Source organism: Juglans microcarpa x Juglans regia, chromosome 6S, assembly GCF_004785595.1.
Source record: "Juglans microcarpa x Juglans regia isolate MS1-56 chromosome 6S, Jm3101_v1.0, whole genome shotgun sequence".
In the NCBI taxonomy this organism is placed as follows: domain Eukaryota; kingdom Viridiplantae; phylum Streptophyta; class Magnoliopsida; order Fagales; family Juglandaceae; genus Juglans; species Juglans microcarpa x Juglans regia.
Window position 1 is genome coordinate 19,124,308 of NC_054605.1, and position 23,537 is coordinate 19,147,844.

The following is a 23,537-nucleotide window of genomic DNA, read 5'->3' on the forward strand; positions in this document are numbered from 1 at the left end:
CAAAATCACAACGTAATTACAAAGTCTTCTCAATGAGGGTGGGAACCACTAAAGCCACGTGGGATGACCCTTCACGTTCATCAAGAATCGCACCTAAGGTCTGCCCCTTTTCCTCTGACGCACGCAAAGAAACGCTTGAAAAGCTCGCGTGGCATCCGAGCTGGACATTCGAACCACCGCGATAAGGGATCCGAAGGCACGTGGCTTAATGGTTCGTTGGATTACGGAGGGAGTGACCAAACTAAAAAAGAAAAGCTAAAAGAATTGGGCTAGCGCGGGCAGACTCTCGGGCAGGGCGCCTATATATGTGAGCCTCGTCAGTTACCCTTAATTTGCTTGTGGGATCAGGCGTGGTTTGAAAATCATAAGATATTCGTATATAGTTATTTCTATGAATTAATAATTGTAAATATATACCTCCCCACGGAGGCTCATAGTTAAGGGCAAGGCGTGCTCTGCGCTTGAGAGAGAGAGAGAGAGCGAGAGAGAGAGAGAGAGAGCGAGCTTTGGTAGGGGTTGTTAATGGCGATTTGGTCGAAGGATTGGGGGAGATGAAGTGAGAGTTTGGGGGTATCTGGCATCTGGGCATTGGTTCGCTTATAGCCAAAGAGAGCGGTATTTTTGGAGGGGAGGAATTTGCTTTGCTGGTTCTTCGAATCTCTCGTCGTTTAGAGTTTAGACACAGGTTCCTTGGACGCTGATATTAAACGCGCAACTACAGTGTTCAAGCAAGCGGTTCTTCAGGGGCTTTTGACCTTCCAGTACTTTGTCTTTGGCTCTGTTTCCTGTGATCAATGAAAGAAGAGAAAGGGATGGAGTGGCCCCCTTGTGTGGATGAATACGAAAAACTCGTGACTCGGATGAACACTCCCAGGTCAGTTCCCTTTTCTTCTTTGAATTCCAGTCTCTTTTGTTCAGTCCCGAACATACACCTATGATACGCACCCAGCTAATTGCCTTTTTATTTGGGTTTCTAATTTTGAAATTTTTGTTCAATTATCCGTCCGGTTTCGTCTCTAATTGGGATTTTGCGATGATTTCTTTGTCTGCCTTGGGGATCGGTTCTTTTTGTTACGGCTTATGGCTCATTCAGGCTATTGACCTTTCAGCTTCCTCTTGATTTCGGTTTGATTTATTTATTTTTTGTCCATTTTTTAAGTTAAATATATACCTTTGAAAACCTGGTACGGGCAAACTTGGGACTCTCTGCTTTCCCTTTTATTTTAATGAAATTCTTTATCTATGGAAAACCTTGCTTAAGAAACACGTTAGAGATTCAGCTCTCTTCCTGCCATCCTGGTGTCCTTCTCTTCATGAAATTCCTGAAAATCATTCCCAAACACTCAATCTTTGCGACACACATTTTTTCAACCAATTTCCATAGATAAAAAGAATTAATAATCTGTGAATACGATTGTTTTAAAATTTTTCTGACTTTTCCACGCCCTTTCTTCAGTCCGAAAATTCTTACGTCTTTGAAAGACTTTTCAAAGACTTCTGTTTATCTGAAATTCAAAATCTCACAGAAAAGAAGTATGTCTCTGACTTGACCTTTTCACTGTCGCTCAGGGTCGTGATCGACAATGCCGTTTGCCCAACTGCGACTGTGGTTACGGTAAGCCTTACACGAAACCCTCAAAAGCACGCTTTTAATTTTCAAAGAAAAAAAAAGTTTCAAAAAAGATTAAAAAAAAAAAAAAAGTGACTAAATCGTCGTTTCCGCTTTTGTTTGATTAATAGGTGGATAGCGCTAGAAGACATGGAATTTTACTGGAGGCCGTGCAGGTTCTCACCGATCTGAACCTTTCCATAAAGAAGGCTTACATTTCTTCTGATGGAAGATGGTTCATGGATGGTAAGAAAAATCTCGTCTCTCTTTCTTGATGAATTAATGGTGTCCTTGCTATCGTACACCGATTTTGAGCTTACTAGCATCTTCCCCTTTTTTCTCTGAGTTAAGAACATGCCCATGCCATTCCCACAAAGATTCTGACACATGGGTTAACGTTTTCACCATCTTTGGCCGCAGTGTTCCATATAACTGATCAAAACGGAAACAAATTGACGGACGAGAGCGTTATCACCTACATTGAGCAGGTAGGTTTCTCATTAAATTTTATCCCCCCTTTAATTTCTATTTTATTACATATGAACTGAAATTGATCGGTGTGTTTTTTTTCTTGGCAGTCCATGGGCACCATTGACAGTGGTAGAACCGACGGCTATAACGGCCTTACAGCCTTGGAGCTAACCGGGACGGACCGGGTCGGTCTGCTCTCCGAGGTATCTGCGGTGCTGGCGGACCTCCAATGCAACGTAGTGGAGGCCAAAGTTTGGACCCACAATGGCCGAATCGCATCGCTCATATACGTGAACGACTGCAACTCGGGGTGTCCAATTGAGGACTCGCAAAAAATAGACCGAATCGAAGCACGTCTAAGGAACGTACTCAAAGGTGACAACGACATTCGGAGCGCCAAGACCTCTGTTTCTATGGTGGTCACGCACACCGAGAGGAGACTGCATCAGATGATGTTCGCGGACCGTGACTATGAGAGGAAGCCGATTTTGAATTTGGGTTCTGATTCTCCGGTTGTAACGGTTCAGAATTGGGCCGAGAGGGGTTACTCGGTCGTGAATGTTCAGTGCAAGGACCGGTCCAAGCTTCTCTTTGATATTGTTTGCACGCTGACAGACATGGAGTATGTTGTTTTCCATGCTACTGTTAACACTGCGGGAGACGTAGCATATCTGGTACATACAATATAGAAATAAATTTATTCTTGGCAATCGCATTTGTTTCCCAATTAGCATCATCTCTCTCTTCAAAACCGTTGAGTTTGTTGATTAATTTTCGTTGCAGGAATTTTACATTAGGCACAGAGATGGGACCCCAATTAGTTCTGAACCAGAAAGGCAACGTGTGATCCAGTGTCTGAAGGCTGCCATCGAAAGAAGAGAGTCGAAGGTATTCGTCTATTTCGTTTCATTTTCAATTGGTCATGTTTTATGTGAGCCTGCAGAATGTTAAAAGGGGGTTTGGTTTATCATTTACTATTATAGGGAGTGCGGCTGGAATTATTTGCGGCGGATAGGCAGGGGCTCTTGGCGGATGTGACAAGAACGTTCCGAGAGAATGGGCTTAACGTGACGAGAGCCGAGGTATCGACGCAAAGGGACATGGCTCTGAACTTCTTTTATGTGACGGATGCAATTGGGAACCCTGCAGACCCAAAACTGATAGAAGCTGTTAGGCAGAGAATCGGATTGAGTAGTTTGAAAGTTAAGGAATTGCCATTGGCTTGTCCCAAAAAGGAAGAAAGTGAAGAGCAGGCGGTAGGGGTCGGTGGGGCCGTGTTGTTATCACTTGGGAGCTTAGTGAGAAGGAATCTGTACAACTTGGGATTGATCAGATCTTGTTCTTAAAAAGGGGGTCTTTTTAACTCAATGAGGGTGGAAAAATGCAATCTGTGAGTGCAGCCTAATATTCTTTGCTTCAGGTTTGGGCTTTGTGTACATAAAAAGAGAGAAGGTGGATTTGGTGAATGGTAGTTGCGATATTTGGTTGGGTTTGGTTGGCTGCATAATAGACACTTGGGAGCTTGGAAGGAAGGGGGGCTCTTTACCATTGTTAAATGCTTTGCTTTATTTGAAGGAAGCTTTGAATTAGCATGTGTAGGAAAAGGTGGAAAAGAAAAAGAGTGTTGGGTTGGTGTTGCTGGCATGGAGAGTGAAAGGATTAGGTAGAAGATATTAATAGGGTATTTGTTTCATACAGCTCAAACATGTACAAAATGACTTCTTTTTCTAATGGTCGACTTCATTTTTTTTTTATCCTATTTATTTTAATTAATTTTTCTTGCTCTCCGGCCGGGCTTCTTTAATTCGTTGGAAAGAATATATATATATATATATATATATATATATAGATTGTAATTATCATTCGGAATTTGCTTATCTCTAAAAATTGGAGGTTCTAATTAGTTGGAAGAATTATATTGATCACATAGTTAATTTGTTCAAGTTTTTCGGGACTTGTAAAATTAATTACTCAAATTTGAATAGGCTGACATTTATAAGTACGGAAGTTATATGGTTGGGACTCATAACTAGCACGTGAATTATCAAATTCGACCACCGTCGTCATGCACCTCATAAATGTTCACATGATGCGAAGGAAGAAATTAAAAATATCCTCGAATTTCAGTTTGCTGGAGTCAATATTGGGTAACGATCGAAGTGAATCGACATCATCATGTTTTGGAATGAAATATTTGTTGTTCTGTTCAGCATGATATATAAGGATTTTTATTTTTATTTTTTTGTTTTGGTTTTAGGTAGGCCGTCCATGATGTAAATATTTGTATATTTTATTTCATTAAGTTGTGTCAGGTTAAGATTCGTCGCTGACATAGCTTTTCAAAATGTTTATAGACTATGGTCGAATAGTTTAGAGCTGATCCAGAGCATGCTGATTTAACAATATCAACTGATCAAACGGTAGTGACAAACTACAGGTGAAAGTGGTCAAAAATAACAAAGGAAAGAAGATAAATAATATGTGTGTCATGAAAAGGAGGCGCCTGGCTGTCTTTACTATGTTTTTATCTGTTTCCCCTCCCCCCCAAAAAAAAAAAAAAAAAGGACTCCAGTCCGACAGATAGTCTTATCCCAAAGGAGAAAGAGTTGCAAATTGCAGCCGATGATTCGTCTTTATATCCTCTCTGTTTGCTTTAATTTAATATTTCGTAAGCTTCATTAAAAAAAAAAAAAAAAGGAAATAACATAGCATTTTGGTGCACTCCTAAATCTCTTATCCGGTTTTTCTTAAGATTAATCCATGCATGGCATATGCATGCCTTTGTGAAACATATAAGCATTTAGCAGAAACAGCTTTAAAAGTACTAAAATTCTTTGAATTCAACTAGAATGGACCACCATCACCACCACCACCACCACGATGACGTTCGACGGACCATTTCTTCCACACTCATTAATATTATCGCCAATAATTAATTACAATGTCAAGGTGGTGGTGGTCCATTCTAGGAGTTTATGGTAGTAGTGGGGAGTAGGTGATGAACAACCAAGAGTTAATTTGTTGACTTTTAAAAGTTTTGACTTAGAACCTGGTTATGGTTTAAATCTATGAACCGTGCCTGAGAGAGTAACATGCAGCGGCGTGCACGCCAGTGAAAGAAAGAGACAGCCTAGCTAAGAATCACATGCACAGTTGGTTTGAACTGTTTTTTTTTTTACACATTGGCTCTGCTTTTTATAGACTGACTTGCTTCTCGAGAGACGGTGAAAATGGCACATGCATTATGCACATGAGAGGTAGAAAGCAGAAAGCTTGCTTGTTTGAGGGCTCAAAAACCGTGGACAATATTATAGAATTAATACCGGGTATTTAATAATGAGAATTGTTACAGATATAAAGTGATTACATAAAATAAATTTATAAATTAATGTGATTTTATAAAATCTATTAGATTTATTTTATAATAAAAGTAACTTTACAATATGTTTATAAATTTACTTTTATGTAATTCTTTTATGGCTAAATAATTTTTCTTTAATAATTTGCTTTTGTTATTGTTTCAAGATGACAATTTTGATGATGATCAAGCAAGTTAGTACTTTTTTTTATAAAAAAAAGAAGACGGTATAATTTTATTAATAGCCTTCATTTATGATCACGGAAGAAAACTTTGATTAGAAAGTGAAACCTGATAAATAGTTTGGCTAGCTAGTACTCGTGGTGATCATGTTGTGAATCTCCTGATTCGTGTCTATGGTAAATAGTTATATAGCTAGCTAGGCTAGCAAAGATCCGGAAAGCAGATTGACAGTGATCTATTAGATATATACAGCATTAATGACATATTGATTATAATTAATGTCAATGTAAATGTAGGCGTTATGAGTCATAAATTTAATCTAACGCATGATCAAGACCTACGATAGCCTAGTTATTGAATGCCAAGTTATTGGCATATTTGGAACAAGAACTCAGAACAAGACGGTATCCCAACATATTTCATATATTTAAATATATAAGATCTCAATATATATATATTCAAATATATTTTAACGAGATTCACAATATATTACTATTCATATATCGATTCAAATTATCTGAGATCATTTCAAAATCTAAACGCAATCTTAATATCACTAAAACCGTCCTTCGAGAATTTCTTCCATCGTCCACGCAATATTTGATGTTGTATGTGGACAGTATGGGTTTGATTAATTAATATTATGAAATCCATGTATTATGTATATATATTATTCTCCAAACCGTAGGATTCCTTGGCTAGCTTCATGTCCACCCTTTAATAAGCAAACCTAAAACTAGATGCCCCGTAGCCACTAGCCCGTGTGATCACTTTAACAGATGGTACGTACCTTCCAACCAATTATTCTTGAGGCTAGCTACTAGGATGATTCTTTGAGTGTTAAAGAAGAACTTGGCATGCAGCATTCATGTCGAGAAATCTCAAAGGAATTATATAATCCTTAAAATGTAATGAACCATGCATGCATGGATATATACCGTCACATTCATATCTGCATGCAGTTGAAAGGTAGGGTTTGATGCTTTATGCTTCCAGCATAATTTTAGTGCACATGATGCATGTGCAAGTAGAACCTGGGATATATGCATGCAGGAGGTTTAATTCACGTAAAGCTAGCTAGCTTGCAGGTGAAATTTAGGGTGGTATATATATCTAATAGATGTGTCATCCTTTAGGACAAGGCCGATCTCACGAATGAGAGCTTGCAACATAATTAATTCACATGAAGTTTGCAGCACAAACCAATTAAGTTGGTGTTTACTTGAGAGTTGAGACAAAATACACGCGGCAGTAGTACTATATATATATATATATATATATATGTATGTATATATCTCTGCCTACCATTGAAGAAAGAAAATAAGTTAAGAATCAGCATTTTAATTAGACAAGACTACTCATAACTAGCTTTATACATTATGGTTTTCCTAATGATCCAAGTGCATGCTGTCGTTTAGTGCAAATATCCAAATTCTTTGGTGGGCAATATTATATAGTCATGATCAAGATCAGTTTGGTTAGAGAATCTACATGCAAGGGGAGGGCTTCCTATGGAGACTTTGTCTGTGTTCACGTACAGTTAGCCGTTTTCTTTTGTAATTGGAATCTCCTTTTAATCTTATGCGCCTGTCCTATGACCGATCCTCCTTTTTTTTGGTGTCCATATAGCCTTTGGTGTTTGGGAATGCATCACTTTAATCTCAGCATGCCCCTGTATTACGTACATAATTAAGCCTTTTTCAAAGGAGATTCTTAGCTGTCATTGGCCAATTGTCATAGGATACTTACAAATTAATGAGAATCAGTAAATGTTCTTTAGTGGAATTTACCCAAGATAATATATATGTCTTCCATATATATATATATATATCAAAAACCTTTATCTGGTTGTCGCCTTGGGTAGGTGGAAAGTTGCAAAGTGGCCCTTTTCTTTTTTCTTCTTTCCATTAATCTGGTACTGAACATTTAGATATTGTCGCTCCTGTTCTTTCTAGCTAGCTGTTCTTTTGTAGATAATCACGTACGATGCTCATAAGGCATAAACCTGTCTGTTTAATTTCCTAATTCTTAACATGCATCAAGCTGGATTGTGTCCTAGATAAAAAAGGCCAATATTGTACACAGATGCGTTATAACTTATATTTACTAATCACCATGCATGACAATGACCTCAGTTGCAAGATGAGGCACCCAGATGTGATCGAAAATAAAAATATTTGCTTTAGCCTTCATGATACTTCGAGGATCGAGCCAAAATGAAAGACAAAACTCTGGCTGGCCTATGCCAACTAAATTCTTTGTGCCAAATCGTCGTATTGCTTTCTGCATCAAGAACGTCTAGTACTACAAATATAACAAGGCTCCGGCCAAATTAACCACCAAACTCTCTTGATCAGTTGGGATTTACAGTATTAAAGTGATGGACACGATTTCTCTACGGACGTGCCAAGAGACCAGCTGATCATAAAGACAGAAGATAAGCCAGTACTAGTAATTACCCTAAGAATTATGAGGCGCAGGGAAAGAAACAAAGATTAATATATAGTAGTTGAAAAAATATTAATTGTTTTGCTGCAAGTTGCTAAAATTCGATGATATGATATTTCACAAGCTGGCTTGGAAAGTTTGATATCCAACAAAGAAGCGCCACAATATAATGAGACTTTCGCTGTTTACTATGACTTTGTTATAGTTTTGAAGTTAGAATCTGATCTTTAATAATTCATGCTTTTTCTGCAGCCTTTTTTTGGTTCGTGTTCTTACAGCTTTGGAGTTCCCGCTTTATAAAGTAAGCCAGTAAGCTTGGAAAAAGCTTGCCCATTATTGTTTAGAAAGGGTTCAATTTATATTCTTTTGCTTGGTTTTTTTGTTCTTTCGGTAAGGGTTCCGAGCCTAATTTAGCAAATACTCAAACAAACCCCATATTTATTATCTTAATTATAAATAATTTTGCTCGATTTACAAATATCTGAGGTGATCCATGCATGGGAAATAACATGCGTCAGATAGAAATACAATATTCTTGCATTTCAATTCAAATAGAGAAAAGGGGTATATAAAATATTCTAGATCTTCCTGTTGAGGAATGATCTCTTATTACTCGTAGACAAGATCTTAGGCATGTTTATAAGAAATGGACAATTCTCTCTTATTAAACAGATTTTATAAGGTAAGTTAGACCCATAAATTTCTTCACTCCCTAACTATATATGACTTAGATTCTCTAGGAAAATGACAAATTTTTCCTGCATATAAGACAATCATGAATTCTCTATCAACTCAAGCACGCATAATTAGGTGAAGCTAGCTAGCCACCTTGGCCGGGTGCATGGTTTGTCATGTTGAAAGCAAATTTACATAAAAATTGTTAAGGAAAGAATACACATTGTCATAAGCACCAACTCAAATGAAGAAGAGAATCCTCCATCAATAAAGAACACAGCCAACGACAAAAGGATCGGAAGCACTCAGCAAAACAGAGGCACCAAATACTTTACAATGAAGGACATGGCACACGACAAAGGCTTTAGGAGCACTCAGCAAATGCATCAGAGCAGAGAAATGAAATACCCTTGTAACAAAAATGTACTACATCATACACGTGTCACTAGTATAGAGGAAAAGTTTGTTATGGCTCTGTGTATAAATACATGTAAATGTAAAAGTAAGGAGTGTGTGAAAAAGACAGATATTATTCAATATATTTCGCCCATTGAGGTATTTCACATAACACATTTTGGGCTCTCCAATTCTCATGATTTAATATGGTATCAGGAGACCAATAAGACTCACGTCTTCCTCACCCCACCATTGCGTCTTCACCCCAACCCCCACACCCACCCCCACCCCTACCTTACTCTGTTAAAAACACCAATAATACCAACCATTGTGTTCCTATTAAACTTACTATCGATAACTATTTATTATGGAAAGCCCAAATGTTTCATTTTCTCAAAGGAAACGTTATATGATCATGTGGATGGCACCTCATCTATGCCTCCCCCCATTATTAATAACCAACCAAATCCACATTTCACAAAGTGGAACTTACTTGATCAACAAATAGTCTCTACACATAACTCTTCCCTCTCCGAAAATTTGTTGGCGCAGGTACTGGACTGTAGCACCTCCAACGAGGTTTGGCGTACTCTTCAAGAGCTTTTCATTGCTCAATCCTCGGCACATCTTATGCAGACTCATTTTCAGTTGGCAACACTAAAGAAAGGTTTCAAAAGTATCTCTGAGTATTATAACAAAGCTAAGTCTCTTGCATCCTCTCTAAGTGCCGCAAGTCAATCCTTATCACCCACTAAGTTTTCTGTCTATCTTCTTGTTGGTTTAGGTTCAGATTATGTATCTCTTGTTACCTCACTCACTACACGAGCCGATCCTTTATCATCACAACATATGTACAGCTTTCTCTTAAATCATGAATCTCATCTAGCTCATTAATCTCATTTTCTGTTATCTGGTAATCCACTTTCTGCCCACCTTACTGTTGCCAAACAGCCTCCCACCACTTTTCATTCTTCAAATTACAGAGGCAGGGGTGGTCGTATAGACAAGGGTCTGTCATAAGCCGGATCACACTGCACTAACTTGTTATTATAGGTTTAATCAAGCCTATCAAACTTCCCCTCCATCATCTTTCTCGACTAACCATACTACCACTCAGACTCCTTTTACTCTACCTGTTTTTAATCAATGGTTCCCATATAGAGCAGCTACGACTCATTTTACAGGAGATGTTCACAATCTCAACTTGGATGCAATATCTTATCAAGGCTCAGATCAGGTTAGTACAAACCGCGGTTTATTTAATAAATCGAATGCTTACACCCATTTTAAAAAATCAATCTCTCTTTTATAAATTGTTTCAACACCCACCTGATTATCAATTTCTTAAGATTTTTGGGTTATAGTCCTGACCATAAGGGGTATTGCTGTTTTGATCCATTCTCGGGCTGAACCTATATCTCTAGGGATGTAAAGTTTGATGAATCAAACTTTCATTTTTCACTGACCCAGTCCACTTTGCAACATGTTTCTTCATCTAGACCCAATATCAATGGGCCACTCAACTCACTCACATTCGGTTCCTTTTCACCAATCTCACTAAACACACCCTTCACTCATATGCCCAGCCCAATTGAAATTTCAAGCCCAACTTCCACACATCAATCCTCGGACAGTCAAACTAACTCTCTAAGCTAACCTACTTCTTTGGTCTCTATCCCGATATCGTCGCATCTTCCCAACTCCAACCCTAATCTTGCCGATGTATCTTCAGTCAGCAATGATCAACCAGATCAATCCTTGCAACCTACACATCCCATGATCACTCGACTCAAAGACAACATCCATTGCCCTCGGGTTCGCACGGATGGAACAATTTTTGGCCTTCGTCCACACATTCCCTCTCCCTCTCACAGAAACTTTTCTTCCATCAATACCTGAAGAACCTTCTAATTTCATTGAGGCAGCTAAGTATCACGAATGAAGAGAGGCAATGAAGCTTGAATTTTAGGCTTTATTGCAAAATTCTACTTGGAAACTTATTCCACTGTCAACATCCTACAACATCTTGGGCTCAAAATGGATCCTCAAAACCAAATGTAGAACTGATGGATCTCTTGAAAGGTACAAGGCTCATCTAGCTGCTAAGAGATTTCATTAACAACCAGGGGTGGACTACTCAGAAACCTTTTCTCCAGCGGTAAAACCTATGACTATTCAGATTCTTCTCTCCCTAGCAGTCACTCTTAATTGGCCACTTCAAAACTGGACATACAAAATGTTTTCCTTCACGGTGACCTAGAAGAGGCAGTTTATATGAATCAACCTCCTGGATTTGTTTATCCAGATTTTCCTAAACACATGTGGTAAGCTCAAAAAGGCTATCTATGGCCTTAAACAGGCACCAAGGGCCTGGTTCTCCAAGTTGAGTACTCAAGTCATTTCTCTAAGATTTCATGAATCTCAGTCAAATACATTTCTGTTTATATTTCGAAATTCTGCTCATATTTTGTTTGTGCTTGTATACGTGGATGACATAATTGTCACTGGCTCTGATTCTCAACTTATCAATAATTTCATCAATGCTCTTGGTAAACACTTCCCTATCAAAGATTTAGGGCAGATGCATTTTTTCTTAGGTATAGAAGTTCACAGAAATAATCAAGGTTTATTTTTAAATCAATCCAAGTATATTTTTTTATTTACTTCAACGTACCAATATGCATCAAGCAAAACCAGTTTCAACTCTCATGTCAACTTCCACCAAACTCACAATTTTTTATGGATCCTCAAATCTACTGTAGTGTCGTAGGATGTTCACAATATTTAGCATTCACTCATCCCAATATTTCATTTTCAATCAATAAAGTTTGCAAATTCATGCATAGTCCAAAAGTTTCTCATTGGCAAGCTGTCAACTGTATATTATGCTACTTACTTTTTACTACTCACATGGGTCTTCATTTTCCTAAAAATTCATCTCATTACATTTCAGCCTACTCTGATGCTGATTGCGCTTAATGCCCTGATGACAAGAAATCCACAGGAGGATTCTGTGTATTTTTCGGTTCACACCTTGTTTCTTGGGGCTCTAAAAAATAGCCCACGTTAGCTAGGTCCTCAACTGAGGCTGAGTATAAGGCGGTAGCCAACACTGTGTGTGAAATAATCTAGATTCAGTCACTGTTAAGAGACCTTGGGATTTTTCTGCAAAAACCCCCAACACTTTGGTATGGTAATTTAGGAGCCACATATCTCTCGTTTAATTCAGTTTTGCACTTAAGAACAAAACATGTGGAATTAGACTATCATTTTGTTAGGGACATAGTGGCATCAAAATCTCTTATTGTATTCTTTGTTTCAAGCAAAGATCGGGTGGCTGATATATTAACCAAACGATTTTCCTTGGCAAGATTTACTTTGTTACGATCAAGCCTCACTTTAACACTAGTGCTGCTTGACTCGAGGGAGGTTGTTAAGGGAAGAATACCCGTTGTCATAACAATCAACTCAAATGTAGAAGAGAATCCTCCCATCAATAAAGAACATAGCCAACGGCAAAAGGATCAGAAGCACTCAGCAAAATAGAGGCACCAAATACTCTACAATGAAGGACATGGCACAAGACAAAGGCCTCAGGACAGGAGCACTCAGCAAATGCATCAGAGCAGAGAAATGGAATACCCTTGTAACAGAAATGTACTACATCATACACATGTCACCAGTCTAGAGGGAAAGTTTGTTATGGCTCTGTGTATAAATACATGTAAATGTAAAAGTAAGGAGTGTGTGAAAAAGACAGATATTATTCAATATATTTCGCCCATTGAGGCATTTCACATAACACCTTTTGGGCTCTTCTATTCTCATGATTTAATAAAAATAAAGTTGGAGTAGTTGACCCTTTGGATACTGAAATATGAACAAACAATGAAGCCAAGGGCACCAACATGTTTTGAGGAGAAAAAAAATAGATGTCACAGTCGGAGGAGACCTGCTTGCATGTTCTTCTTCTTCTCTATGCATGGTTTAAATGGTTAAAAAAAAACAACTTAAACAACTCGACACAGCACCAAAATGCCGGCCAAATAACTGAATTTTTTTCTTTTGTCTCAGCTTTCGAACGAGCTTGAGTTGTTTGACCCAAAGATTACAACAAAATGAAGTGCAAGCTGCTGCTTCCTTAATTATTAGAATCTTTGCTGCGATTTGCTAGTCCTTTTGTATTTGTTTGTGGAATCCGTCCGATGCCTTTGCTTGGCCATTTCTACTTGTTTTTCATCATCAACTGTTGAGTTGTCGGGGCCGGGTGACGCAAACTCATGAAGATCAGGTAATTAAGATAAGGTATCTGATAAGTATTTGATCAACCGAATTTTCCAAAGGGTATTAGTTATCTAATCAGAATTTAAGAAAGAAGATTCCCAGTGACAATTTTCACGAAATTATTATTCTTGTATGTATATATATATATGATGCCACAAAATTTGGCACAACCTAGTAATTGCCACATGGCAGATGTTGTATATATTCTTGATCATAAAATGCTACATTATAAATATATATATATATATTATACCCTTGTGATAATGATCTTTGTAACTAATTAATCACATCGATCAATCATCATCATCATCCTCCAACTTGCCAAAAATAATAACCAATTAAGCTACGTACCTGATCTCTCGTCATGCATATATATAAAAAGCATATAGACGTGATTTATTCTGTGGAGTGACAGTGCATTTAGAGTATTGCGATATTAAAAGAAACCTTTCGAGTTGACTTCAGCTACGAGATGGATATTAGCTAGGTTAGAGCTTAATTATTAGTTTTGATAATATATGTGACACGTCACTACATTTTGTTTAAGAGTTATTCTATTATCAAATCGATAATCCACATTATTTAAAAGGTAAGATTTGATTTATAATATTCAAATTTTAAAATTTATCTTTAAAATTAAATTATTTCATATAAGTAATTTATTAATTATGATATACACTTAGTTTGATAATAGAATTTATATTTGTTTAATTCAATTAGCATTTCAAAAGTTTCAAAACCCATCAATGAATCGCAAGTGGGTAGAGAGACCTAAAAGTTTGCCAGGTGGGAATAGATATGCATGGGCTCAAATGCAAGTTGAAATATGGGCCTAAATAAAAGGCTTTTTCTAAGGTCCTAGTCCTCACAATCAATAATCAAGTGGGCTCTAGATATTCCGACCCATTAGTTCTGCTTCGTGGACTGGAAAATCTTGATTTTTATCTACGTGATTTTTGCAGAAGGTAGCCCAGCCCGACCATCCAGTTAGCTCTGCACGGTTGACGATCAATGATGATAGTGGGAATAGTTTAGCCCATCCCACAATTTAGTTCTACTAAAGTATAATTAACCCAATATTTTATCTTCCTTTTAAGTAAATAAATAAATAAATATGCATAGGATTGCAGTCTCTGTCTTTTTTATGAAAATTTCTTAAATATATTATCTTTCGCTTTCCATGAGTTAGGTCTGAAAGAAAAAAGTTATTTAAAAAATAAATAAATAAAAACAATTATGCATATATGCAGGCAGGTATACATTTAAAATAAATTAAAAATATATATAGAAAGTCGTGGAAGCTAATGTGCATCGAGTTCGTCACCATATTTGTTAATTGTCCAAATAATTAAATAGTTAAGATGTATTTATCTAAGAATTTAATATTTATTAAATTTCCTTTGTTTTTTTTTTTTTTTTTGGCAGCTTACCTAAAACCATTGTTTAGAAAAGATACATCTAATCTCATGAATAATATCATAATTATTTTCAAATTGTATTTACTTAGTCAATTGCTGTGGTCCCATATTAAAATTAATATTCTTGTCCATTTGAAGGGAGATTACTTCACTTTCTCCCATTTTCTAGACCACTTTCATTAAATCTACATAGAAAAAAATTATATTAAAAAAAGTTTTAGGCTAAGTTTGAATATTGAGATGAACTAAACTGTAAATAGTAATATTTTGTGAATTTTATTGAGATGAGTTTAATTTTTTTAAATTGAGATAGATTTAATTTTTTAAATTAAAATATATAAAACCAGTTGAGATAAATTTAATTTTTTTTATAAAAAATTAAAAAAATAATAAATCTCACTAATAATTAATTTAAAATAAATACTTGAGATAAGTTCAGATTCATTAGACAACCAAACACAACCGAAGATTTGGGCAATAAAAATGTTCTAACTTGTATCCAACTTTTTAACAGTGACAAGAATTTCCATCATTTTTGGGCATGACATCTGCACTGCTGTACATGCTTCATTCAGAATTCTCCAGTGCTAGAGTAGGCTAGAAAAAGGCACTGAAGAGCTCCAACATGTGCTAGCTGCAGCACTAACATCATCCACCGCTAATCTAACACATGATATATTCCAAAGAAGAGTGGGGCTATGACATACGCCGCCCCATTCTTACAGCTGGGTAACCAACCGTCTAATAGTTTTATTTATTTATTTTTATATTTTTTTAATAATTTTTTAATATTTTTAAAAAATAAAAAAAATATTAATATATTTAAAATCACTTTTTTAACGATTAAATAATAAAAAAATTTGACCAATAGTCAAATTAAACGAGGACGGTATAGTAAACTTTCTCTTCCAAAGAAACACCTCTCCCTTTTTTTCTTTTTTCTTTTTTTTTTTTTTTTTTTTTTTTCTCGTGGAAATGATGTAAAACCTCTAAAAAAAAAAATAGGGAACCATTTCCAGAGATAGGTCTCCCCCTAAAACTTTCCCAGAGCCCATCATAACAAGTGGAAAACGTACTCAAGTCTTTGAATTATCGACTGAAATGCATTTAATTTGAAAAACAGAGTGCACTTAAAAACATGCAAAAAGATTACTGTACTGCAGCAGCACACTTTGTGATAAGATCATAAGACTAATTAATTACCCAAAGCTGTGGCCTATTGCTGTACGTTGAGCACTACAATCAATCAATACATGTTTGTACAAGTAGTGTTGCTTATTTTTTAGGGCCATTTTTCTTGTGAAAAATAATGATTTATGAGTAAGTCAACATTTTGTTTGGGCAAAATAAAGGTTGAACCAAAATAATAAATACGTTATTGTTAAGCAAAATAATGCAACAGTTATTTTTTTTTCTTTTACTCTTTTCTTTTTTTTAAAAAAAAAATATTATTTTACTTTTCATTATGTCTAAATAACTTGTGTTACACTTTTATTTCTAAATACTGCTAGATACAATTATAGATTAGAAAAATTTTATGTACTTTTTTTAAAAAGAGTAAGATCTACCATTAAAAATTTAATTTTTTTTTATATAAATCTCATATTTATTCATTTTTTTAAAAAAAAATACGTGATACTTATATATTTTATGACTACAAATATCATTTTTTTTTTCATACCTTCACTTATCATTCCATGGTTATAATTTTTTAGCCAGAAAAAAAAAAAGAAGAAAAATAAAGAATACACTGTTTATAGGTGGGAAAAAGGGAAGAATAATGAATAAAAATAAGATTTGCTTTTTCAATTAGATAGTTATAATGTGTCACCTCCACAAAAAAAGGGATGCCTGCCCGCCTGCCTTCCTCAACCCCTCTTGTTTCCTTCTCTAAACAATTCATTCCTTAATTTCTTGACAACCAGATTTTACTTTCCATTCACCTAAAAGATATATTATTTAAATAGTATAAACATATAATATAGTAAAGAAAGAAAATGATAATGGTGATAATAATTACTTATTATTTCGTTTTGTCCACTTTTACAAAAGGAAAGAATAAAATAAAAAGAAAAATAATAATAATCCTACCCACTTTCAAATTTATTTTATATCTTCACCAGATTCCAACCAAAATTCAAATATCGATGCTTTTCTCTCATAAAATATTAAACCATGACAAAATAATATTCATTAATGACCCATTATTCAACATTTTCTTTTCCCATTTATTTTTTTAATCTCAATTCGGACAGTCTTAGGAAAGTTAGGCACCCAATTAGCTTAAACAACGAAAACAAGGTTTGTTATTATCTCAGCATTTTCCATTCGAATCGCAAAATCAAAAGTCATAGAGCTCAAAAATCAGCCTTTTTTTCTTCTCAATCTCACTCAATTTCCGAAAATAAAAATATATAATTTTTTTTTTTTAAAAAAAAAAAGATCATCACCGTTTGAGCTCTGTTTCAGCTTAGCTCTGCAATAGTCTGAATTTGCAGATTAAATCTCACTTCTGCTTTTGAAAAAATTGTTTCTTCAAGTTCTTCTGCTAGCTTAACACTCCAAAGAAGCTTCACTGGTTCTGAAATTTCAAGCTTTTGCTTTTTTGTTATTTTTTCTATTCTTTAAAAAAATCTTGAACTTATTTTTGGGTGATTTAGATTAAGAGGAAAAAAATGGGCTTTTGATGAGAAGCTTATAGAAAAATCTGTGCATAACCATGGAAGCAAGTGGTGGGGTTACAGTGGTTGGATCAGATGCTCCGTCGGACTACCATATAGCTCCGAGGTCGGAAAATCAGGCTCAGACAGATGGATCCGCTCCACCGCCGACTGCGGCGGCGCAAGTAGGTGCTCCGCCGCCGTCAACGGCGGGGACTGTGGATGCTCCAGCTATGCCGGCAAAGAAGAAGAGGGGTCGGCCGAGGAAGTACGGGCCTGACGGTAGCGTCACGATGGCACTGTCTCCGAAGCCAATATCTTCCTCCGTGCCGCCACCTGTGATCGACTTCTCAGCTGGGAAGCGCGGAAAAGTGAAGCCGGCGAGCTCGGTGAGCAAGACCAAGTTTGAGGTGGAGAATATAGGTAACGAGAAAATGTGTTCGCTACATATGTTTTATGGTTAAAGATGGTATTGTTTGTGTTTTTGACTTTCTGCTTATAGTTTGTGCTGTTTTGCATGCGGGTTTGGGGTTGGGTTTTGGGTTGGTTTTTATAGTGAATGGATTATCGTTCTGATCTTATGGGGATTTGAGTTTAAGATGGTGCTTTGGGGTTTAGGGGATGCCTGTGGGTAGGTGTGGGACCTCTGATTGGATGCGCTAAGTGAGATCTTGATGTGTGTGGTAATTCTGAAAAGATGGTGAGTTTTATGGGTTGGTGCGAGAATGGTGGAATCTTCTTGGTATGGCTCTCATTTGGCACTTTCAGCTTTTAGGACGATACTTATGCAAGGTGCCAATTTGGGGTACCTGCTAAAAGTTTGCAATCGATTGTGAACAGACTTTGGACTTGAATCCTGTATTCAGATTGCCGACTGATCATTACTGCCAAAGGGGGCCAAAGGGAAGTTGTTCTCTAGACATTTAGCTCCGAGTTGGTGATTTGTTGTTAGATTCTTGGAACACAGTGAAAGTAATTGAAGGTCTGCAATAGTTTTAACTCTTAGTATATATTTTGATTCTGTTTACCAACTAGGGAATCTGAATATAAATCAAGACCTTTTGTTTTTCTTTCTCTCATCCTCCTCTCATTTATGTAGTCAAGACCTACATTGCTGATACAAAAAAAAAAAAAAAAAAGAAAAGAAAAGGTCAAGCGTCCTTGCACTCCTTCAAGATACCTTTTAGTATATTTCTGTGGTAACTGGAAATACCTTCCTTTTTTTTTTTTTTTTTTACAGACATCATTACTTGTAAAGCTGTAGTTCTTATTCAGATATTTTAAAGCTGATGGCTTCATCCGTGCTGTTTGGAAATTTAGATTCCAAGCCATCCATCATTAAAGGAGAACTTAACACACAGGATTTTAAGTATTTACCAAATTAATAATCAGTAGTAGGAAAGCTCTATACCTTGTTCTATGCAACATCGGCCAGTATGAATTAGTTATGCAGGGTGTAATGTGAACTTGGGAATGATGACATAGCATCAATGATTGCAGATTGGCACAGCATTGGTTTTGTTAATATGTGGTATTTAAGATTACAATTTTGTTACTTGCCTATGCCTATTATTATGAATAAAACTTCTTAATTGCCTATCAAAAAAGTGTCAGAAGCCTAGACCTTTTTTTCCTTGCTTAGATGCATTGATGCACTGGATTCATCCATAAATACTGTGGAATTGGATTGAGCCTCGATCCGGAAACCTAGCATTTAATACGTTCAAATTTAGAGAAAACCTGAATTTAAAAAATGGGCATGTTTCCGGTACCAATATAAAATCTCCCCCTGTGAGATGCAATATTCAAAATAATGGCTACTTTTGTTTATTTAATTTATTTTTATTATATTAGTGGTACTTATATCATGAGTACACATTGACAAACTCAATATCATTTATAGATGGTCGCAGTGAAGTCATAATTATTTGTTGTAAAGTCTTTACATCGTTCATTAAATTATGTTAGATGACAGCTTAAAAGGAGAACCTGTGAGATTTTTACTTTTCTCCAAATTTTCTGCTTTTAGGAAAACAATTATGTAGCATTTGACATTGTTTCTTTGCTGGAAAGTAAACATGTTGCATGTTCTGTTTGCCTAGTAAATTTAAAATTTACTTCAGAGGGAGGCTCCTTATTGTGTTTACTGATATTTTAAGAATCTTCTGTAGGTGAATGGGTTGCATGCTCTGTTGGTGCCAATTTTACGCCCCATATCATCACTGTTGATACCGGCGAGGTAATTGTTGAAAATAAGGGTGTCCTTTGAATGTATGTTATATATCATATATTGCAAGAAATTCCATTATGTGAAGTATGGTTGGACAAAATGAAGACATTATGTGGATTTCATTGTCAGAGAAGGATGACGTTCTTTGAATCCAAGATATTGGGGCCTTAATGCTGATTTACCATGGATTGTACTTAGTTATTTTCCAGATATAGGAGAGAAAAAGATCTAAGATATTTGGGCCGTATGCTGATTTACCATGGATTGTACTAATTGTAAACATGGAAAATGTGGGTTTTGTTTGGCCTGTGGATGAAAGAATTGGACTAAAACCCTTGCTTTGATGGTGCACTTTTACTACATTACATTTGGGGATCTTTTTTTTCGCAGGAGGGTTATACGTTTTACCAGAAAATGAACTCCTGGTGTAAGTTGGGTTTCTGTTTCATTTTATTAGTGTATTTGTGCTTTCTTCTCCTGAGAAGATAAAAGGTTTTATAGAGGAAAATCTGATCAGTTAAAATGACAGGGTTGATTTCTTTGTATTGTCAGTATCTGTACCTATTCCATTATCTATTACCTATTAATTTATTGATGAAGGATATCATCCCCTGGAAAAATTCGAAATTCTAAAAAGGTTTCAAATGGAGTAGTCATTTAATCCAATATGTACATGTTATACCAACTTTAGTGAGGTAAGGTCCTTTGTACAAAAATGGGTTTTTTTGGCTCCAACTCCCTGTTGATTTACCTGCATGATACTGTCTGGGAGTTGCCATAGAAAATGCTGGAAAATTAGATTTTGTAGTACTACTTTAGGATTATTTCTATCTGTACATTTCTTACTTTAATGGCTTATTCAAGCAAATGAATTGTCTTTTATCATAAAGGTGAGTGTTCCTTTTGTTTATCGCAGGATGTTACAATGAAGGTTATATCCTTTTCTCAGCAAGGGCCTCGAACTATATGCATCCTCTCTGCTAATGGTGTGATATCAAGTGTTACACTTCGCCAGCCCGATTCTTCTGGGGGTACATTGACATATGAGGTGATGCGCATTATCCACCTTAAATTAAATGAGTATTAATGACCTAGCTCAGTTGTGATGATTGTCGTGGGATATTTGCATTGCCTTTGATAACTGTATGTTCGACTTTTTCCTACTGTTAAAGATGCTGTCCCCCCCCAACCCCCCACCCAAAAAAAAAAAAACTTTTTCCCTCCTTGAAATGGCTGGTGGACACTTTTTCTAACTCAGGTACATATAGTATTTTTCATTCTATAAATTTAGTTATTCTCACGCATCATGCAGATCAGCGACTAATTGTGAATAAAAGTGATGACCAATATCCACCAATGTACCCAATCAAACCATACCTGCATTTATATATATCGTTTCCAGATCCTATCATTTTTATTATTATATCATTAATTTAGTCTGGTGCTAAAAGCTAGTGCATTCCCAATTTCTTTTTGCTGCTGTTCTTACAGGGTCGTTTTGAGATATTGTCGTTATCTGGATCATTCATGCCAAATGATAGTGGAGGAACAAGAAGCAGATCTGGTGGGATGAGTGTTTCATTTGCAAGTCCGGATGGGCGTGTAGTAGGTGGTGGAGTTGCTGGTCTATTAGTTGCTGCGAGTCCGGTGCAGGTATGGCTCTTATTTTCATGCATTTATGGTCTTCACTTTTTAAATCGGTGCAAAATAGAAATGATAAACTAGTCTCGATCCAAACTTTTTAACATCTCCTTGTAAGAAGTGATGATTGGTACAAGAGACTTACATAGCTTGAGGGTCGAGTTCTGATATTTTTACCTTGTTGGTATGAATCAGGTTGTAGTAGGCAGTTTTCTGACAGGGAACCAGCATGAGCAAAAGCACAAAAAACAGAAGCATGATTACGTATCAATTGCTGCACCAACTGCAGCTGTTCCAATATCTAGTGCAGATCCATGGACTTCTTTGCCATCAGATTCCAGGGATAAGCCTACTGACATTAATGTATATCTGCCTGGAGTGTAACATAATTGGCCTCACATTGTTGTGCAGTATGAGGTTAGTTACTGACCCACTTTGGCAATCCAGCTCAATTAGTTAAAATCTCATTTCCCTGTGTTTATTTGGTTTGCGAACCAAATCCACTATACATTAGTACCAGCATGTTGTTTTCCATCAGGGATTTCTCCTTTCCATTTTAGGTAGCATTTATATTAGTTAGCTGAGTGAGTGTAGCAAATGTTGCCGCTGTTTTGTCTTGGAGTGATTATGGTTTGTAATTTGAAAGTTTCTTTAGATATTCTGAATTATATATGCTCACGTCTTCAATGGTCTGTTATTGCTAATTAATCTGCATATTTTTTATTTTTTTATTTTTCTTCTCAATATTCGAATCATTTAAATAACAATACGACATTTTTTTTTTTTTTTTTTGTAATATTCCGCTACGTATATTATGTTCAAGATTTTTAGGCTCTTCAGCTAAACTTGTTTAAGCGTGAAGGAAGCATATCAAATTCATTGTCTTGACCATCGCTGCCAAATGGCTAATACCCACGATAAACAAAAGGGAAATGAATACAAATTACACAGGGTTTGTGCACAAATAAGGTTTAAAAAAGAGAAATGTTAGGATGTTGTCTGAGTTTGTCCTCTCATTTTAACTGCTCTTGTATTTTTTTTTTTTAACTTAATGATTAAGAAAATAACTTTTAATATATTAGTGTATTTTTTTATTTTTTAAAAATATTTAAAAAATATGACAAAAATAAAAAGAAAAAATATAAATATAAATTTGTGCTGGGCGGCAGCCTAGCACTAATTAAAGGTGATATATTAACAGTAAAAGCTTTTTATTTTTATTTTTTTTTATCACAGTATCGGCATTCTACACAAAACAAAAAGGAACTTTCGGGCGGGTATGTATTATCAATTATGCTTGAAAGTTTTAATTTCTTCAAGAGGTGTGCTTACTGAATTTCCACGTAAATTAATGGTATACTGCTGAGTGCTTGCACCCACACTATTCATCTTTCTATGAAAACCACATTTTTTTAATGATTAAATTAACTCGGCGCCATAATCCAATACCAGAAGACATCACAAAAGAACACAACCACCATTACCCATTTTGTATTTCAGGGCATGAGATTTGTCCAGATATTAATACCTCTAATTCTGTGTTTGGCTGCCATTCTGGTCCTGAACTTGTTGGACATCAAACCATCAACAACACAAGTTTCATGGATTCTCGTTTAGTCCTTATCTTTTGTTTTTAGCTTTTTAACACAATAATAATTACTATCCATGTTGGAAATTACAGATCATCTTCAGAAGAAGTTGATGGGTTTTGGTCAATTTTCCTCCCTTGTATGATGAGGAAGATCCGCAATACCATACTAGGGATTACAAAGAGGATGACGATGAGGAAGATGAAGAATACCGGGGTTCAGATGGTTACGATGAAGATGATGATAGTAATAGTATTGATGACTATATCTTTTGGCAAGATAAAGAACAAGATAATGACGATTTGTATGGAAGAATCGAAAGCTTTATTGCTAAGGTCAATGAAGAACGGAGGAAAGAGAGATTCAGGAAGATTTATTGCAACCAGCTCAGACTTGGCCAAACGGCTATAAAGCATGATAACCCGTTTAGATTTGTATGTAATATGATGTTTCAATCTAGCAATAGATGTGAAGTAAATCTAGTCCGTAGTTAGTTATGAATTGTTTGTGCATGTGTTATTATCTGCCAATTTTGTTCAAAACTAAATATAATGCGAGTTTTATCAAACTCAATG

General features: G+C 36.0%; 2 protein-coding genes across 2 annotated transcripts; both read left to right on the forward strand.

Moving 5' to 3' along the window:
- The first annotated feature begins 300 nt into the window (after positions 1–300).
- On the forward strand, positions 301–3,834 carry LOC121237576 (ACT domain-containing protein ACR8-like). Its single transcript, XM_041134381.1, has 7 exons — positions 301–874; positions 1,570–1,615; positions 1,741–1,855; positions 2,030–2,097; positions 2,188–2,754; positions 2,864–2,968; positions 3,064–3,834. The coding sequence occupies exons 1-7, from the start codon at positions 795–797 to the stop codon at positions 3,424–3,426; spliced, it is 1,344 nt and encodes a 447-aa protein (XP_040990315.1). The 5' UTR covers positions 301–794; the 3' UTR covers positions 3,427–3,834.
- A 13,211-nt stretch (positions 3,835–17,045) lies between these two features.
- Positions 17,046–22,072, forward strand: LOC121237599 (AT-hook motif nuclear-localized protein 1-like). The gene is made up of 6 exons (XM_041134427.1): positions 17,046–17,143; positions 17,503–17,925; positions 19,674–19,741; positions 20,649–20,780; positions 21,224–21,385; positions 21,569–22,072. The coding sequence occupies exons 2-6, from the start codon at positions 17,562–17,564 to the stop codon at positions 21,755–21,757; spliced, it is 915 nt and encodes a 304-aa protein (XP_040990361.1). The 5' UTR covers positions 17,046–17,143; positions 17,503–17,561; the 3' UTR covers positions 21,758–22,072.
- The last annotated feature ends 1,465 nt before the right edge of the window (positions 22,073–23,537 follow it).

Bases quoted from the DNA above. Each gene is read 5' to 3' on its own strand.
- LOC121237576 (XM_041134381.1), top strand. From the start codon at position 795: ATGAAAGAAGAGAAAGGGATGGAGTGGCCCCCTTGTGTGGATGAATAC. The intron at 1,616-1,740 runs GTAAGCCTTACA...TTTGATTAATAG, and splicing joins CAACTGCGACTGTGGTTACG to GTGGATAGCGCTAGAAGACA. The intron at 1,856-2,029 runs GTAAGAAAAATC...CTTTGGCCGCAG, and splicing joins TGGAAGATGGTTCATGGATG to TGTTCCATATAACTGATCAA.
- LOC121237599 (XM_041134427.1), top strand. From the start codon at position 17,562: ATGGAAGCAAGTGGTGGGGTTACAGTGGTTGGATCAGATGCTCCGTCG. The intron at 17,926-19,673 runs GTAACGAGAAAA...AATCTTCTGTAG, and splicing joins GTTTGAGGTGGAGAATATAG to GTGAATGGGTTGCATGCTCT. The intron at 21,386-21,568 runs GTATGGCTCTTA...GGTATGAATCAG, and splicing joins TTGCTGCGAGTCCGGTGCAG to GTTGTAGTAGGCAGTTTTCT.